Genomic DNA, 19,597 nt, shown 5'->3' with positions numbered 1-19,597 from the left:
ACTGCGCCACCAGGGAAGCCCCTCTTGCCATGTTTTTCACAGGTCAGGCTGTTTCTTCCTTGTGTACTCTGTTCCCTCTCACAGCACCCTGTAACTTCCCTGTCATGGCACTTTGTAATCCCCTGTGCCTTGCCTTTGTATTTGCCGCTAGACCAGAAGCTCCATTAGGACAGGACGCGTGTTTACTGTCCCACACTAGCGCCCCCAGCCCTGCGCCGGCCCATTAAGTATCTGTCGAATGAATAAATAAGCCAGCACCAGCCAGGTGGCCCTGGAAGACTGGCCTGCTTCCCTCTGTGGGCACCAGAGGTGGAAGCTGATGCCCAAATGTGTGCCCTTCCCCCAACTCTTTTACATCGGGGTTTGCATGGGCTTAAAGTGAAAGATCAGAGCAGCTGTGAAAGGGAGAAATGAGAATTAGGCATTGGCAACTGGAGGGCACGGGGAGTACCCCAGAGCAAATGACGTGCATAAAAGCTCTTAACCAGGTGACTTCTGGGATTCGGGGTGCATGTCTGGGGCCTCTGACCGTTCTTGCTGCGTTCTGCCCTATGCCCTCAGTTGCCCTCAGCACACGTTCCCAGAAGCAGCCCAGCCTTGGGATTTCCAGAGCAAAGGCTTTTGCCGGTGACCCTTGTTTGGGAAGACCCTCTCTGCTCTTCCCAAACACAGTGACGAAACTGGGGCTTTTCCTCCCCTGACAAGGCAGCCGGTTACGTCAGATGCCCCCTTTGTTGAGACTGCAAGGAGTTACAGTCTTCCCCAACGTGAGAGATGTTTCCTTCAGAGCCTCCTGTGCTGGTTTCTGCCCAAGTCCGCCTTCGGGGGCCACAGTGGGCCACGCACCAGGAACCAGGTCTCCCCAGCCAGGCCCCTCGCAGCATCCCTTGCTCAGCCTGGAAAGTCACCACCTCCTGGGCCGCTTGCCTCATGGCTGGCTCTTCTCAGGTCACAGGATGCTGGGAGCAAGACCCTGCAAAACGGAGTTCTTTTCCTTAGATGTTGGTCATGGATATGAGCAAAGGGAGGCCTAGAAGAGACAGTGACCTGGCTTCTATTTACAGACAGCGCCACCAAAGGCTGTGCATGGAGTCCGGCATGCCAAAGGGTGCAGTAGAACCTTTGGAAGGAGCACGCCGGACCAGTGCCACTGGGTCTGTGGGTTAGAGCTGGGAGCCCCGGTGAGGCCTGTGGACGAAGCTTCACTCTTGACCCTGGGAAGCCGGCTTCTGTGTCTCTTTGCCTCTTACCCTGGAGCCTCTGGGTAGTTGAAGGAACCCATGGGCTTCTTTCTACGCCCTGGCCAGTCACAGGCTTTGGAACTGGATAGACCTGGACTCAAATCTCAGCTACACTCAGGAGGTTGTGACTAGGCAAGTTCCTTCACGTCTGTGAGCATTGTTTCCCCACCCAGAATAATGTCTCCTTATTGGAACGTGTTAGTTCTGTTCCCTGATGGCTTTGTGGTTTGGCTTGGCCCCAGAAATTGGAGCTGCCATAAATGGAGGGGGCGGCAGAGGTTCTTGAACATAGAGCCTGAGATGCCTACTGTGCAGCTGGTGGCAGCAGCCAGAGTTGCTGGAGGAGCTGGCTGGAGCTGGAGCTTTCCGAGCGCAGCTGTGAGGCCCAGGGGCCGGGTCAGCGCCAGGGCTGGCTGGACTTGGAGAGGAGCTGGTGGGGACACGCAGGCCTCTAGGATTAAGTGCTCCCCATGACATGGAGCCAGGGCCCAGGGGCTCCACTCTGAGCTTTGTCCCTGACTCTCACCCCGGCTCCCTAGCACATGGCATGGATTCAGGCTCCTTTCCTTAGGGTGGATCTCCAAAGCACCCTGCTGCCTCTTCTCCCTGCTCTTGCCCACGGCAGCACAGGGTCTCAGGCTGTCAGTAGTCCATGGCATTTATTTGGTAACCTGCAGAGGAAGGCAACTGTCCAGAGGGCTGAGTGGTGGTGGTGCTGAGCGTCCTGACACGGTCAGGTTCTCTCCCTGACACTAGAGCTGGAAGGATTGTTAGCGAATCACCCAGCTAACCCAGGAATGCTTCATCTGTAGCCCACACTACAGAGGGGAGAGGGCAAATCCCAGGGCTCAGGTCAACCGCCCCCCTCACTTTGTGGGGGGCTTCTCTACCTCTTCTCAGGGGTAGAGAACGCCCGGGCAGGGGCTCATATCTGCAGTCCCCTACGATCTTTTCTCTGGGCCATTTTCTCTTAAGTTTGCTGAAATTAACCTCATGTCACTGGAATAGGAACTTCCTAAACCTGGCTTTTCCAGCGACTTGCCCTGTGGCTCTAGGGAAATCACTTTCTGTCCTTGTTTACCTTCTGACTAATGAGTGAGGGTGGCGGGCTAATCTGGTCTTTAGAGGCCCGAGTTAAGGAGAGCAGAGTGATGCTATCTGCAGTTAGAGGGAAGAGCCCTTTCTCTTGTCCACCCTTCAGTTAAGTGGGCATCTCCTCTACTGCCAGCTCTGTCCCCTCTGGGACTTGGGGGCAGGGCTGGGGGAGAGCACGTGTGCATGTGCGATCTGTCTGCACATTATTTTTCCTTTCTGCAATTTCAGAGTCATGCTGCGGCAGCCTGGTGCCTGACGAGTGAGGGGAACCTGCCAGGGGATTACTGCTAGCTCAAGGCAGGACAGAGGCCTCAAGGGAGCGGAGATGGGCAGAGCAGCCTCCAAGCCTGGGCCAGCAGCACCAAGACGGAGGCCTGGGCCCTGGCCTGGAGCTCGGCTCACACTCGCTTGGCTGACCCTGATGGCGTTCGAAGCAACACCCTGCTGAGAAGCGGCTGTTCTCAGGCCCCAGAGGACCTCAGAGCAGGAGCTGGAGTTTGACCACCCCTACACAACTGCAGTTGGGGCTGCGACCGTCGGGGGAAGGGGCTGGCGCCTCGGATGGGAAGTAGAAGGGCAGAACCTAACGCCAGGAGGATCTTGGTCTCTGAAGAGTTTTCTGGAACCCACGGAGCTTCCTGGGTTTCTTCTCTCTGGATTGGGGCTTGGTTCCCTCTCCTCCCCTGGCAGAGGGGTTGGGCCCTGAGGGCCAACTGAGAGAGGGAAGACTCTTAAATGAAATTCAGGCTGCCTGAAGCCCACGTGCTCTCTGCTATGATTGGGGTTCAAGGGCTTCCCTGCTGCAGGGGACGAGGGGCCGCCTCGGCATCTGCTCATGAGCCACAAGGACCCCGAATGCTCCAGACTGGATCGTTTCAAGCTGCCAAAGAGGGGGACCCCCACAGCTGGCAGCCAGCAACCCCAAGGGACTAGAGGGCTGGGATGGACTGACCTCCCCCTTGCCAGGGCTCTGGGAGAAGCAGAGCCTCTGTGGCCCAGCTAGTGACGGAGAGACCCAATGAAGCCATAAGCAGGGCCAGGCGGCTCAGGGACAGGGGAGCCACTGCTGCCGACGTGCTTTCTCCTGACGCTGAGGGAGGGCTTAGTGTGGGACCTCTGCCCCTGTCCCCTCCCTGGCACTTGCCCATATGCCCTTTGCGCGTGGTGCCAGAACAAGCAGGCTACGCTGTGGCTGGCCCATCAGCGGGCTGGGAAAGGAGTGGCCACGGTGACACCTGCCTGACTGCCGGGCTGAGGCCCCAGCTCCCTGGGGCGCCGAACCATGAAGTGCTCCCTGCGGGTGTGGTTCCTCTCCGTGGCCTTCCTGCTGGTGTTCATCATGTCACTGCTGTTCACCTACTCCCACCACAGCATGGCCACCCTGCCCTACCTGGACTCGGGCGCCCTGGACGGGACCCACCGGGTGAAGCTGGTGCCTGGCTACACTGGCCTTCAGCGCCTCAGCAAGGAGGGGCCCGCCGGCAAGAGCTGTGCCTGTCGCCGCTGCATGGGCGACGCCGGCGCCTCTGAGTGGTTTGATAGCCACTTCAACAGCAACATTTCCCCGGTCTGGACCCGAGAGAACATGGACCTGCCCCCAGAGGTCCAGAGGTGGTGGATGGTGAGAAAGCTGTGGCCCTTCCTGCCTCCCCTTTGCTGCCGCCTCTCCGGTGGTCTGTCCTGCCATTTGGGAGTCACCCTTAGAGCCCCCTCTTGGATTGGGGCTGTCTTCTGGCCCCCAGAGCCTTGACAAAGTGTGAGGTTCACTGGACCAGAGCCAGCTCCTAGGATCACAAATTGTGAAGGGGGAGCGAGCTTTGGCCTGGAAGGAAAGAGAACTAATATTTTCTAGTGCCTGTAGAGGCCAAACATAGACCAGAGATGCCTTGCTGGGCCAGGGAGGTGAAATAGACAGGAGAAGCAGGTTCCCCAGGGAGAAGATGGCGAGAAGTGAGCATGGCAACAGGAAGAAGGCCTGCCCTTTATAAAGGAGGCAGCGGCTCAGCTCCAGTGATTGTTGCTATGCAGGCAGTATCCTAATTTGTAAATGTTTGCTCAAAATAATTTGAAACACCATGCCACTCACTTGGTTCCTTCCAGTTGCTGGAAAAGCCTTTCTTCTGGGTTGGGATAGGAAAGCATTAGCAACTCCTCTGGGGGCTAAGGGAGGTGAAGGGGAGGGGATGGGGGGACAGGTGTACCCAAGCCTCCCCATTCTTCCGGATCCTGTCACCTTGCTGCCGCTTTAGCTCCCTTCGCCTTGTCCCTGTCATCTCTGGAGCGTCACTCCCTAGGCTTTGCCAGGGCCATCTGGTTGCCACACATGTCAGAGGTGGAGCAGCGTCAGTACTTGACCCAGGGGGGCCTGCAGACTGCAGGCATTTCCTGCTGGGGGACTTGGGAGGCAGCTCGTGGTCCCTGGTTTCCCCAGCTGGCACATGGGGAGGGTGATGACTCTCCCTTTTTCTCACAGTTAGGACAGCTGTGAGGATGAGCTCCTGCAATCAGGCTTATGAGAGCAGCTCAGAGATCCTGCTTCCCAGCCCGGACTCTCAGAGTCCCTAAGGATGGGGAGTCTACAGAGCAGGAGTCACCAGGAGCCACACATGCCCTTCACATGTCAGACTGGAGCCCTTGAAGGGTCCTGCCCGTTGCTCATAGTCACACCCTTCATTTTACAGGGAAGATCGAGGTTCAGAGAGTGCCCTGAGCTTGCCTTGGTCATAGGTCTCAGTGGTGGCCACGAAGAGCCAGAACAGGCCTCTGGGCAGGGGTGGACCGAGAGGCAGGCCAGGCCCCCTGCTCACGGGGGTGGAACTCAGGGCTGTTTAAGCCCCGGAAGCCACCTCTCTGCTGCTCCCCACAGCCACCCTCTTTCGCTGTGAACTTAGAAATTCTTGTCTCAGGGCTAAGCTGCTTCTCCACACTGAGTTCATGTTCTTGTGCTCAGGGGCCCTTCCTGTGCTCAGAGAAGAGGCAGAGAAGCAGGCCCACCCATCCCCTCCATGCATTCTGTCCCCTGAGCAGCTCCTGCTTAGCCGCAAACCCACAGCGTTGCCGCTAGGACCACAGAACATTTTAAAGCCCTTACAGATGATGGCCCAGGGGCCGAATCCAGCTCACTCAGTGTTCTTAAACTATTTGCATGAGTTACCATCATTTAGGACCTCTGTTTTTTCAGCTTCTCTTGAGAAACCAGAAAATCTGGTCCTTCTGGGCTGACAATCCCACAAGGCGACAGTTGGTTGGAGCCACCCCTTTTCGATGGGAGCTCCTGTTGGCTGTAGGCCCCACCTGCCTCTTCACTCCTGCACGTTACCTGCCTGGCACTATAGGCGTTTAAGTGCTGCCCTGGCCTCATTTCATGGTCTCTTGCATCACTGGTGGTGGGAGGTGCAGGGGACCGGTTTCATTCCAGCTGTTCTGACTTTGAAAGAATATCTGTGCCTCTTTGCCTTTTCCCCAGGGCTCAGGGCTCCGGATATCCTGTGGATCTTGCCTGGAGTTTCAGGCTGAGTCCCAGGGGCGCCCCCTGCAGGCTGCTTGGGAATAAGCCCCTGAAGCTCCCCGGGGCTTTCCACATTAACTGCACCTCAAAATGACTATGAGACTAAGAGCTGCCCCGAGAGGACAGCAGAGCAGGGGCCTCTCTGCTTCGTGGCACAGGCCTGCAGACCCCTGGAGAAGGTGTTGAATAGCACCTTGACCCCCCGAGCCCAACCAGTACCTTAGAGCTACTCCCGAAAGCAGGGCCCTCCCTGGTCTGGTCTCAGTAGGGAAACTTCGCTATTGTTGAACAAGGTCCTTACTGCTCAGGGAGGATTTCCGCCCCGTGACAGCCCGGGGAGGAGGCCTGCGCCGGTTGGACACTGGAGGGTGAGGGCAGGGAGGGAGCAGGCGGGAGTTCCCTCCTCATCACACCCCTCCTGCTTTCTTCTCCCCTCCGCTCCCCTCCCCTCCCCAGATGTTGCAGCCTCAGTTCAAGTCACACAACACCAACGAGGTGCTGGAGAAGCTGTTCCAGATAGTACCAGGCGAGAACCCCTACCGTTTCCGGGACCCCCGCCGGTGCCGGCGCTGTGCTGTGGTGGGGAACTCGGGCAACCTGCGGGGCTCTGGCTACGGGCCGGATGTGGACGGGCACAACTTTATCATGAGGTAAGTCCCAGGGAGCTCAAGGCAGGACCCAGGACCGGCCTCCAGGAGGGGGCCCTGGCCTCCTTGGCCTTGTGCGGCCGCGTAGGAGCGGCCAGCTGCCAGGGGTGCTGTGACGGAGGCTCAAGTCTCTCGCTTGTGTTTGTCGGGGTGGATGAGGAGGCAGAACTGTCATTCTGAACTTTGCTTGAGGCCCATTCCAACTCTGAATGCCTCTGCGAAGAGCTGAAACTAGGTTCCTGGCTGATGTCTTGTGAAAACTGCCCCCAGAGGCCCTTTCACCTGCCTGGTCCCTTTTAGCAGTTGGGCCAGGAGTGTGGGCCCCAAAATAGTGTCTTGCTTAATAGCCACAGGTGATGCCTCTGGCAGACTCGCAGAGGAGGGGCGTCCTGGGCAGAAAAAGGAGCTGTCGGTGCCTGCTTTGGGCTCCCATCCCTTAACCCTTACCTCATAGCATTTCGATTGTGCAGGGGCTCATTCATTCTACAGACCTCTGTGCCCAGCGTTGAGGAACAGAGAAGGGCTGGGAGGGCACTCATTCCAGACGAAGACAGGAGCAGGGAGCCCGAGCGTGAGCAGGGACTAGAGGTAGATTTGTGACCCAGACATGGGCTGCTCATTCTGCTTCTGAACTTCCGTGTTTTCAGACTTATCTCCCTAGACTTGCGGCAGGAAATGCCACAGTGGGGATCCTTCCATCCCACTCCTTGGTGGAGGAAGAGCTCTAAGAGTAAAAATACTGAAAATGCCCTGTTTTCACTAAGCATCTCTTAGGATGAGCACTGCAGAAAGACCAGGTTTCCCAGGAGGCAGGAGGAAGGGCTTTGTCTTAGAAACTGTTGCTGTCTCCATAGCAACACCAAGGCAGCAATATGTCTCTGAGGCTTTTAACATTCCTTGCAGAACCTTTCTCATGTTGAGAATGGTTGGGGGGTGGGGGGAGAGGGGGATGCTAGGCCAAATCCAGGCATCCACAGCCACCAGCTGAGAAACACCGTCCCCATTAAGGCTTCCTCTCCAACTGCTCTGTTCCTGCTCTGTTCCTCACAGACCCCAGGGCTGTCATGGCAGAGGCAGATCCAGACTGTGGCTTTGGTGACAATAGGACCAATACTGTGTGTGGAGCTGTAGCAGTCCCAGCAAACTGTTATTAATGAATGGGAAAAATACTTCTCATCCCCTCTAGGAGACAGTATTTCTGAACCCTAAAGACCAAGACATCAGAGGGGTACCCAGATGGTAGGCAGACTGGCAATTCTAAAGAAATGGATTTGGGAGAAGAGAGGCAGGATCTTAATCCCTGTTCGGGGGCCAGAGCACAGTTGGTGCTGTAGGAAAGATTCTAGGCTTCTGCTTGAAGCAGAATGGAACTGAAGTGGCTGAGAACACAGACTCACTCTCTAGTTCCAAATCAGGCCACTCCTGGTTTCCCAGCCCAAAGTACCCTCCAGTCCCTCAAGGGAAGGGAACCAGAGAGGCATGAGGTACAGCACAGCGACCAGTGGGGGGGAGGGGGGAGGGGGGAGGGGCAGGCATCCTGGACACACTGTCACCACATCATGCCATCAATGGGAGATGGGCAGGAGGGAGCCAGTAGGGGAACCCCTGTGACACAGGGCCCAGCTAGGGGGTGCTGGCCGCTCTATGGACAGGGAACGTTCGAACGGGCATAAAAAAGCTGGGAGAGCATGTGGAGGAGACTTTGCTTCCTCTCTCCCAGATCCCTGTGTCCCCAGTGGAGGCCCAGGTTACAGTCACACGCCTAGATGGTATGATTCTGAATTGTGATCCACACAAGATAGGAATGTTCTCACAATGCGTCACAACAGAAAAGGCCAACAGGTTTTTGTTTAAAGCTGGATCACTTGTTTTTAAGATGCTCACCAAAAAAAGGGAGCTTTGATCCTGTGTTTTGCACCACTTGAAAGGAGTTAGAAGTTGTGTGTCACGGCCTGGGGGATGGACGGGGGGAGATTGCTCTGGGGTTCCAGGTTCTTCTAAGACAGCAGAGGAGAGACAGCCCCACATTGCACGTCAACCCGGGACAGCTGAGGGTGGGCTCTGTCAGAACGCGGGCATCCCTCTTGGCCTTGGAGTGGAAAGGGAGACAAGAACTTAAAGTGCAGGGACAGGGTGGCTGGGATGGGCAGAATTAAGCCATCTGCCCAGGGGCCGAAGGGGTGCTTCAGCTTCTTGTCTTGGTTCCATGTCTTCTAGGGAAGAGGACAGAACAGCCAGGTGAGCTGTAAGCTGTGAAAGGCTGTCTTTTCTTTTAAAAAAAAAAAAAAAAAAAAAAAGTAATATGTGCTTGTTATTGGGGAAAAAAAACCCAGAAATGTACGCACTAAAAAGTGAATTATCCAGGACTTCCCTGGTGGCACAGTGGTTAAGAATCCGCCTGCCCATGCAGGGGATACGGGTTCGAGCCCTAGTCTGGGAAGATCCCACATGCCACGGAGCAACTAAGCCCGTGAGCCACAACTACTGAGCCTGTGCTCTAGAGCCCACGAGCCACAACTACTGAGCCCACGTGCCACAACTACTGAAGCCCGCGCACCTAGAGCCCGTGCTCCACAACAAGAGAAGCCACCGCAGTGAGAAGCCAGCGCACCGCAGCAAAGAGTAGCCCCCACTCACCGCAACTAGAGAAAGCCTGCACGCAGCAACAAAGACCCAATGCAGCTAAAAATAAAACATATTTTTTTTAAAAAAGTGAATTATCCCATTCCCTAAGAGTAACCATTGTTAAAACTTTAATACTCTTCCAGATTTTTTTCTATTCTTATACAAAAGTTAGTTTTTATTCTTCCTCCCTTCCCTCCTTACTTCATTGCTTCCTTTCTTCCTTCCCTTCTCTCTCTCTCTCCCCCCTCCTTCTATCCTTTCTTTTTTTTTTTTCTTTCACAAAAAATGGAATCACACTGTCTAATTTTCAGTTTTCCTTTTCTGTGTTGTAATTTCCTCTGACTGCACAGGTATTCAAAAGATATGTGTTAAAAGGAAAGAAGTGAGATTCCTCACGCCACTTGGTTTTTTTCACTCAATAGCTCTTGGACGTATTTCTTACCAGCACATGTAAATCTACTTTGTTCATTCTGATGACTACATGCTATCCTGTTACATGAATGTACCAAAATGTATTAACCAGTTCTCTATTGTTTGATTGGTTTTCCTTTTCACTATTGTAAATAATACTGCAGTGGATATCCTTTGCACACTTATGCAACCATTTTTATAGGATAAATTTTAAGAATGGAATTGCTGGATAAGTGCACGCCTATTTACATGTTTGATGGCCAGCAACAAACTGTCCTCTAAAACTCTTGTACCAGTTTCCACAGTGGTGTCTTCTCACGCCACCCTCTTGTCCCTGCAGGATGAATCAGGCGCCAACCGTGGGCTTTGAGCAGGATGTCGGCAGCCGAACCACCCACCATTTCATGTATCCCGAGAGTGCCAAGAACCTGCCCGCCAACGTCAGCTTCGTGCTGGTGCCCTTCAAAGCCCTGGACCTACTGTGGATCGCCAGCGCCCTGTCCACAGGGCAGATCCGATTGTGAGCTCCTCTGCTGGCTGGAAGTGGGATATGAGTGACAGGCCCACCTTGGGAGGAGTTGTCCAGGGAACGGATCTTAGAATTCCTTTAATTGAATATTTTGGCCAAGAGGGGCAGGTGAGGAGAGAAACAGTGGTAGGGAGGGCCCAAAACAGTGGTTAGCTGAGGCCACAGCTTGTTTTGGGTCACTCCCTGCATGGTGGCAGCCAGCACACTGGTGGTAGTAAGGTGGAGAAGGACACTTTTCCAGGTCTCCTTTCTAGGAGGTAGCTCCTACTGTGGGAGCTCTGCCTTCTGAGAACTTTCTTTGGAGGCAGTTGCCCAATCACAGCTGGGAACCTCAGGAAATTCAATTCACCAAGTAGTTTTTTTTTAACAGCTTTATTGAGATATAATTCACATACCATACAATTCACACATTGAAAATGTACAGTTCAGGGGCTTTTAGTATGTCTACAGAGTTGTGTAACCATCACCACAAGTAATTTTAGAATACATGCATGTTCTAAAGATGAAGATAACCTGAAGATACTCCTGTACCCCTTGGCCATCTCCCCCACTCCCTCCACCCCTCCTCCCTCCCAGCCCTAGGCAACCACTAATCTACTCTCTGTCTCACCAAGGTTTGTGTGTGTGTGTAAAAATGTATGCGTGTAACAAAATATACTATTTTAACCACACAGTTCATTAGCATTAAGTATATTCACATGGCTGCGCAAACCTTACCACAGCCCATCTCCAGAACTTTTTCATCATCTCAAATGAAAACTCTGTACCCACTAAACAGTAACTCCTCATTCCCCCCTCCCGCCAGCCTCTGATAACCACTATTCTTTCTGTTTCTGATTTGACTATTCTAGGTACTTCATACAAGTGGAATCGTATAGTGTTTGTCCTTTTGCGTCTGGCTTATTTCAGTAGCATAATGTTTTCAGGGTTCATTCACGTTGTAGCCTGTGTCAGGATTTCATCCCTTTTAAAGGCTGCATAGTATTCTAGTGTATGGATATACCAGATTTGTTTATCCATTCATCTGTCAATGGACAACTGGATTGTTGCCACCTTTTGCCTGTTGTCACCACGTATTTTTTAAACACGGAAGTATAAGTTACAGTTTTCTGACTTTATCTTACGTTTGGGAGCCATAAGGGCTAAAATAAGTGCTGTAGAGTTTAAGTCCCATGAATACTCAGAAATGGGAGTGTAGGTTACAGGCACCATGGCTGACTAATAGGGAAGGAAGGATTTGTGCCAAATATGAGGAGAGTAGCAAGAGGGCTATTGTGGGCAGAGGTAAGAGCACAAACATGGTGGGTGTGAGATGATCACAGCAGAGCCTTGTGGGAAGAAAAGTTGGGGCTGGGTTATGGAAGGCCCCAGTGCTTGTCTAAAACATCCTTATTTCATCTTGAAGGACATAGGGAGCCACTGAAGGTTTCTGAGCGAGGAACTGCAGTGATGTGCTATGGGACAGCAGTCTGGAAGCAGGGGAGCCTGTCGTGAGGCTGTCATCACTTGGGCCTCAGTGGGAGAAAAGGCATCCCTGGGTCCATGGAGCCACCTCAGTGTTATTTTTCTTTCTGCTTTCAGCACCTATGCCCCAGTGAAGTCCTTCCTTCGAGTGGACAAAGAAAAGGTAAGTTTCCTCCTCCCCCTTCTTCATCCCCACCCCAGAGGAAACAGTGCAGACATGACTTGTGCTGTGCCTGGTCTTGTGGTTCAGATACCCCCCAAACCCTTCTAGAACCTTCAGAGTGCCCATCTGCTGGTATGCCTGACCCCACACAGAGGCTGCAGGAACCAGAGAACCCTGATGAACAGGTCCACTGGCAAGCATGGAGGAACTTGCAGAAGCTGCTCAGAGCCTGGCCTGAGCCTCCAGGCCCCCAGAAGCCCTCACGTGCTCATTACACCTTCTCCTCTCAGGTCCAGATCTACAACCCAGCCTTCTTCAAGTACATCCACGACAGGTGGACAGAGCATCACGGGCGGTACCCTTCCACGGGGATGCTGGTACTCTTCTTTGCTCTGCATGTGTGTGATGAGGTGGGTAGTTGATAAAATAGCGGGACCCATAGATGAGAGGGAGTCTGCCCTTGTTGGGGCTTAGCAGTGCCTCAAGAGGAATGTGTTTTTGCAGGAAGAAACAAAGTGGCTTTCAGTCCCCCAATTTCTAGGTTGTAAGGTATAGATCTGCATTTCCCAGACTTAACTACTTTCATGATTTTACCAAATCTGAAATCATTTCATTGAAACGTTAAATTTATTTAAAAAGGAAATTGAATACTACTACCATAATTGATATTACTTGCCATAAACAATAAGCATAAACGTAAATGGAATGGAAATGACGTAGTTAAGTAGTTAAGTTTCAGCAGGATGGTGTCTCCCACAGCTGTGGGCCCCAGGCCTACTCTGTGTTAAAAATGGAGGTTAGTCATTCAAGGAGCCCATCTCTCTAGCAGGGGGAGCTACTGTGCCATACACGGTAGTGCTCATGCCCAGCACACCCACTTTTGCCAGTAAACTCTTCAGTGTATGGTACTGGGTACTTGACCAGCTTTCAATAAAAGTACTCCATTAAAAAAAAAAAAAAATTAGCAAGGGTTGGAGAGCTGTCACAGACTAGCCCCAAACTGAGGTGTTCTTGATGTAATCAGAGGGTGGTTGGAAGGAGAACCGGAAGGGAGCAGAAGTCTCCCTCTGGGACTGTGTCCTTAGCGTCAGGGCTGGGTGTCCCCGGTCTAACTGCGCGCTGTAAATTGATGAGCTGCCGGCCTCTGGCTGGGGTCGGCTCGTCGCGGCTCCCCTCTCCTTCCGCACCACGACCCGAGGCTCTTCCGCGCCCTCTGTTCCCTGGTCCCCGACTTGGGGTGACCCGCGCCGCCCTCCCCCGCAGGTGAACGTGTACGGGTTCGGGGCCGACAGCCGGGGCAACTGGCACCACTACTGGGAGAATAACCGGTACGCGGGCGAGTTCCGGAAGACAGGCGTGCATGACGCCGACTTCGAGGCCCACATCATCGACATGCTGGCCAAAGCCAGCAAGATCGAGGTCTACCGAGGGAACTGAGCCCGACCCAGCCGTGACTCTTCCGGCCCTTCCGCGAAGCGCTGGCAAGCGCTCCAGCCGGGACTGAGAGTCAGCCCGGGGGTGGTGGCCTAAGCGCGGGCGCGGCGCTCTATTGGGCGTCAGCAGGCAATCGGGAGCGACGCCGCCGCAGTCTGGACCAATCATGCTTCAGTCTAGCGAGCGCCGGCTATCCTCCGCCAATCACGAGACTCTGGGCGCTGGCTGGGCCTAGCATCAATCAGCGCTGCCGACGGCCGGAGCCTCTGTTTCTCACAGCCAATCATGCGACTCAAGGAGAACTTCCGGCGCTGGAGCCCGTCTCCTCCAATCAATGGCCTTCGGAGGCGGGCCGGCGGCCGATCAATCCCCACTCCCGTATGCTTTTGGGTAGGATTTTATCGATATTTCACGCTTTCAAAGGAGCAGAAGTTTGTTCCGGCCCCGAGAACTACTTTCCTCAGGCTCGGGCGGAGGCGGCTCAGTCGCCGGCCGGTCTGACCCCGCAGGGGGCGTGGAGGAGGAAACGGTGGGGAAGGTGAGGGACAGTAGCGGCCCGGCCTCCCCTTCCCGGTGGTCCCTCGTGGCGGAGGGGTGTTCGCGGAGGCTTTCGGGAGGTCGGCGGGTGGTCAGGTGGTTTCCAAGGAGCGCGTTTTTCCCCAGGGGAAAAGTTAGAGCCCTCCCAAACCGCTTTGGACCTCCGAGAGAACTAGACCTCACATTTCCTTTATCGGTCAGGCGCAGATGGGTGAGTGCAAACCCACCAAAGAAATGCGGTGAGAATCCAGAGGGTACGGGGGTCCCCTCCTCCTGCCTCCTCCCCTCCCGCCTTTGGCCACCCTATGGAATGGCCTTTCTGACCATGGCATTTAGTGTCTCACCAGAAAACTAGAATTGTTTTCACGTCTTGCTGGGGGCGGAATTCGCCTAGGGCTTAACTCTGGAACACAGGTGAAAGAATAGGGCAGGAAACAAGGAAGCCCCGTCACATCAGATGTAAGGTACACTTACGTGTACTCTCTGCCCCTGTGGTTCGCCCACAACCTTTTTTAAGTGTCTCTCCCTAGGTCCTGGGCCTCCTCCCCAGCCTACTTGTTGCTCTGGGGAAAAAAAAAAAAAAAATCAAAACTTGCCCTGTGATTGGGGCACTGCTGCTCCCCGCCCTTCCCCCTTTGTCTGGCTCTAGGGAAAGGGAACAACACGTAGGAAAGAAGGCTGGAGATGCTTTGGGCTCATGATTTAGCTAACCTGAAGTTACTAGGGGTGGCTGACCAACAGATTCTTTGCAAATAGTAAGCTGGCCATGCAAATAGCTGGGGAGGAGTAGACTTGCCCCCTGCATGCCTCCTCCCCTGCCCACACATCCCTTCCCCCTTGTTCACCTGCTGCCTTTTCCCTCTAACCCACTATCCATTTCCAGCTCTAGAAGGGCTGCGAAGCTAACAACCAGAGGTTACAGCTGGACGCTACTTGCATGACTGAACCCAGCTTAAGTCCCTAGAGGAAGCTGCTGAGGGTGTTCTCACCTTTCAAGGTTGGGGAAGTGTAGGAGGCGTGAAAGGGCTTCTGTGAAGCCTCCAAACCACTAAAAGGATCCCCCTTCCCAACAGTGACGAACACAAAAAACACCCTCTTTTCTTGGTGAGTTGATACCACCTGGTAGCCTCCTGGCCATTGGTGTAGTTCCTGCAGCTGGCTGGGGGAACAGTAGCCAGCAGGGGAGTGTATTAGAGGGTTAGGGCAGGGCAGTGGGCACCCCTAAAAGTTAATATATTGAGAACTTAGATTGAGTCTGTCCTTTCCCAGTTCCAGAAGTAGGAGGAGTAAAGAATGTTTGTGGGTTAGGGGAGCCTTTAGTGGAACGCCTCTCTCACCACCTCCTGTTGTCATTTTAGAGAGTCAAGGTACCAGTTATTCTTGCCAGTCTCATCTCAGTGCTTCCTGAAGAGGCTCTTTTGAGTGTTTAAAAGATGAAAAAACAATGCAATATGCCAGACAGTATTGAGCAGAATAATTTATTTCTTTTCTGTTCCTTTTTCTTCTTTTGTTTGGATTTTGTTTTGTTTAAAACATTAATAAATCCCCATTCTGGAAGAGGTAGGTCCCAGCATCCGGCCCAGATCTTTTCTACAACAATTATTTAAACAAATGTTGTTTTATTTTCTTCCCTTTTTCTCTGAATTAAAAAGAGCAAAGAAACTATATAGTCGTTTGTTTGTTCTGAAATGTGTTTGCTGGTGAAAAGAAGGTGTATCTGTCAGTGGGAAGTTGTGACTACGTAATGGCTAAGACTGTTGTGGGTGAATGTGAAGAGGGGAGGGCACGACTCCCACCCTTTCCTTATACGTGAGGCTTCCCAACCCCCAACTGCCAGCTATGCCTTCTGGGAGGGTGGCCTTCACTACTGTCCTTCAGGGCCCCTGAGTCGATCAGCAGGGCAGACACTGTCCACTGCAAGGCGCCAGCACAACATGCAGATCCAGCAGGCACCAGGATGGGGCTTTTCTCCCCTCCTTTTCCAGGTTCTGTGGAACTTCCCATGATGCCATAGGTGTGGGTTGGCAGGGAATTGGCAGAATGGTAGGAGCTGGTGCCACAGGGGTCTGCGGTAACTGCCTGTGCTGTTAACTGGGCTGTCTGGACCCACTCAAGCCTACCTCCATCATGCAACGGAATGCCACTGAATGTACAATTTTATAGTCTGGTGGATCAGATAATGTGGGCCTCAACGATGGATCTCTCTTAGAGTCTGTAGTCACTTGGTGTCCTGCAATCCAGTTTCTGTCAATGCTCAAGAGCAAGCCCAGAGTTGCTTTTCAAATGGAGAATACTTTTTGGTGGAGGAGGGCATAGGTCTTCTTCTAAAACCCTAGGAATCTGGGCTGTAATTCTCTTATTTGGAGTTGCCATAGGCTCCATATGACATCTCTCTTTGCCACAGACACTCTCCAATAGCATTTGGTTGGCTGAGTGATAAGGTCCAGCGTCCGGATGACGTACACATAGCCTGGGCTTCTGAGAATTGTTTCTTATCTGGGCCCCAGTCTTATGGGTTGTGGGTCACCACACTTTGTGGGACCAGCACTCCAGATGTTGTACCTGTTACCTCCAGAATCAGGAGTCTCACCAAATCATGTGTCTTTTTTTTTTTAATGTTGGCCAAGGACTGTGTTGTTTTGATTCAGCAAAGATATCACATCTGGAACCACAGGTTAGCATTGCCACTTGTTTACCTTTGCAATAAACTACTATCATTCTCCATGATTCAGATGGTGAGTGAATGAAACGAGGAAGAAGTCACCCACCCTTCCATAACTCAATTTGGATGGCAGCACCAATCTCTGCAAATCCTGCTGGAATGTGGTATTGAATTTGACTTACCATGTTGGAGATAGTTCCAGGGACTTCTATTAGGCCTATCCCATCATAATCACCTTCCCTCCACGGGTCTGGTTGCCAATATGGTGATTTTGCCAGGTAGTAAATATCTCTCTTTCCTTTTGGAACTAAGGAAATTACCTTAAAATGGGTCTGTGGTCTCATTGGACCCACCATTAAATGGACTTGGACCAGAGCTCCATCTATCATTAGCCATAGTAAGCTCCAACTCTCATAATAAGGTGGACTGCATTGGCATTTGGGTCTCAGAGCCAGTGTCTGATAACTCCTGATGGTCTGGGTATTTCCCTTTCCCCAGTGCACTGTCACTCCAGGAAATAGGTTCCTCGGGAAAAGCTTGGGGGAAGAGCCACACTACATACCTGCTACATCAGAGAATAGTTCCTCAAAGGACCCTGAGATCGCCTTGAAAAAGGCTCCAGGTGTGTAACCTGATTAGGTCTGGGAACTGGGTAAGAAGCCAAAAATTCCCATCATTGTGACTCAGGTTTCTTCTCGGCACTCCTAGAATGTTCCTTCCTATACACATCAAGCAGTACCTTAGAGGGCTGCCCAGCATCTGTTTTACTTCTGGGGACCTTAAATGGTCGATTAACTGTTGTCCCAAATGCTTATAGGTCAGAACTCTAATTGACAAACTGGGTTGTTGTGGTAAATGTGCCTCCCTGTGTCACGTAGGGAGGCACGGCTTTCTCGTCTTTGTCAGGCTGAGATCCATTCTTTTCTGACCCTCACATAACAGCCACCAGAATTCTTTAAAGATGGTGCCCCAATCACTACTACATTAAAAAAAAAATTTATTGAAGTATAGTTGATTTACAATATTGTGTTAATTTCTGCTATACAGCAAAGTGATTCAGTTATACATATATATTCTTTTTTTTTAATTAATTTTTTTTTTTTTGGCTGCTTTTGGGTCTTTGTTGCTGTGCGTGGGCTTTCTGTAGTTGCAGTGAGCGAGGGCTACTCTTCATTGCAGTGCGCAGGCTTCTTGTTGCGGAGTGTGGGCTCTAGGCATGTGGGCTCAGGAGTTGTGGCACACGGGCTTAGTTGCTCCGCGGCATGTGGGATCTTCCCAGACCAGGGCTCGAACCTGTGTCCCCTGCATTGGCAGGTGGATTCTCAACCACTACGCCACCAGGGAAGCCCTACATATATATTCTTGTTCGTATTCTTTTCCATTACGATTTATCACAGGATATTGAATATAGTTCCCTCTACTATACAGTAGGACCTTGTTGTTTATCCATTCTATACATATAATAGTTTGTATCTGCTAATCCCAAGCTCCCAATCTTTCCTTTCTCCCACCCCACCTCCTCCTTGGCAGCCACAAGTCTGTTCTCTACGTCTATGAGTCTGTTTCTGTTTCGTAGATATGTTCATTTGTGTCACATTGTAGATTCCACATATAAGTGATATCATACAGTATATGTCTTGCTCTTTCTGATTTACTTAACTTACTATGATAATCTCTAGTTGCGTCCATGTTGCTGCAAATGGCATTATTTCATTCTTTTGCATGGCTAAGTAATATTCCACTGTATATATGTACCACATCTTCTTTATCCATTCATCTGTCGATGGACATTTAGGTTGTTTCCAGGTCTTGGCTATTGTAAATAGTGCTGCTCTGAAGCATAGGGGTACATGACTAATACTTTTTTTTTTAAAAGACATTGTTTTGAAATGATGGGTTTTTTTAATTTTTGTTTTTTGGCTGCATTGGGTCTTCGTTGCTGCGCGCGGGCTTTCTCTAGTTGTGGCAAGTGGGCGCTACTCTTCGTTGCAGTGCACAACCTTCTCATTGCAGTGGCTTCTTGTTGCAGAGCATGGGCTCTAGAGCGTGCGGGCTTCAGTAGTTGCGACATGTGGGCTCAGTAGTTGCAGCATGCGGGCTCTAGTTTGCAGGCTCAGTAGTTGTGGCTCACGGGCTCTAGAGCACAGGCTTAGTAGTTGTGACGCACGGGCTTAGTTGGTCCACCACATGTGGGATCTTCCCGGACCAGGGATTAAACCCGTGTACCCTGCATTGGCAGGTGGATTCTTAACCACTAAGCCACCAGGGAAGTCCCGACTAATACATTTTTTTAATATAAATTTATTTATTTATCTTTGGCTGTGTTGGGTCTTTGCTGCTGCACACGGTTTCTCTCCAGTTGCTGTGAGTGGGGGCAACTCTTCGTTGCAGTGCGTGGGCTTCTCATTGCGGTGGCTTCTCATTGCGGAGCATGGGCTCTTGGCGTGCGGGCTTCAGTAGTTGTGGCACGCGGGCTCAGTAGTTGTGGCTCATGGGCTCTAGAGCACAGGCTCAGTAGTTGTAGCGCACAGGCTTAGTTGCTCCACGGCATGTGGGATCTTCCCAGACCAGGTATTGAACCCGTGTCCCCTGCACTGGCAGGTGGATTCTCAACCACTGCGCCACCAGGGAAGCCCCCAAAAATAGTTTTTAAAAATTAAAAACTAATTTAAAAAAATTAAATTAAAAAAATTTTAAAAAATTAAAAATTAATTTAAAAATGTATTAGTCAGGGGCTTCCACTAGAAGCCCATTAGACCGGGCTTCCTCCCGGTCCGGGAGGATCCCGCATGCCGCGGAGCGGCTGGGCCCGTGAGCCATGGCCGCTGGGCCTGCGCGTCCGGAGCCTGTGCTCCGCAACGGGAGAGGCCACAACAGTGAGAGGCCCGTGTACTGCAAAAAAAAAAAAAAAAAAAAAAACTATTTTTGTTGTAGGATATAATGCATAAACAGAAAAGAGCATAAGAATAAATGTACAAAAATATATAGCTTCATGAATTATTATTTTTTAAAAGCTCCATAATGGACATTTATTTCATAAAGCAAAGATGGAATACTATGTAATACATATAGATTATAGATTATAAATAGATAGAATTATATAATTCCTGTGGTAAAGGAAAAGCAATTTCCACTGCCATTTGGATATCAAAATGGACTGAAGAAAAAAGAGGTAATTGAACATGTTATATGGAAGAACTGGAAAAGCTAGAATTTTATTTTTCCAGCTTTATTGAGATACAATTGACATAGAAAGTTATATATGTATGTAACGTATACTC

General features: G+C 51.6%; 1 protein-coding gene across 5 annotated transcripts in view; it reads left to right on the top strand.

Moving 5' to 3' along the window:
- The window catches only part of ST3GAL2 (ST3 beta-galactoside alpha-2,3-sialyltransferase 2), an 81,230-nt gene that overhangs the window by 41,007 nt on the left and 20,626 nt on the right, over positions 1-19,597 (top strand). For 3 of the 5 annotated variants that reach the window (XR_003435424.1, XR_003435425.1, XR_003435426.1), the window contains exons 2-6: positions 2,565-3,957; positions 6,301-6,494; positions 9,868-10,047; positions 11,638-11,683; positions 11,974-12,093. Coding sequence is in view for 2 of the 5 variants with exons in the window: in XM_027119334.1 (XP_026975135.1) it covers positions 3,619-3,957; positions 6,301-6,494; positions 9,868-10,047; positions 11,638-11,683; positions 11,974-12,093; positions 12,947-13,120 (1,053 nt within the window). In the remaining 3 variants the exon portion in view is untranslated. Of the gene's footprint in view, positions 1-2,564; positions 3,958-6,300; positions 6,495-9,867; positions 10,048-11,637; positions 11,684-11,973; positions 12,094-12,946; positions 15,322-19,597 lie in introns of those variants that run through there. The other 2 variants (XM_027119334.1, XM_027119333.1) reach the window with 1 other exon arrangement.

This window comes from Aethalodelphis obliquidens, unplaced genomic scaffold (genome assembly GCF_003676395.1).
Source record: "Aethalodelphis obliquidens isolate GAN/ISIS:26980383/991018 unplaced genomic scaffold, ASM367639v1 scaffold20, whole genome shotgun sequence".
Taxonomy (NCBI): domain Eukaryota; kingdom Metazoa; phylum Chordata; class Mammalia; order Artiodactyla; family Delphinidae; genus Aethalodelphis; species Aethalodelphis obliquidens.
This window is presented reverse-complemented; position numbering and strand designations above follow the sequence as displayed.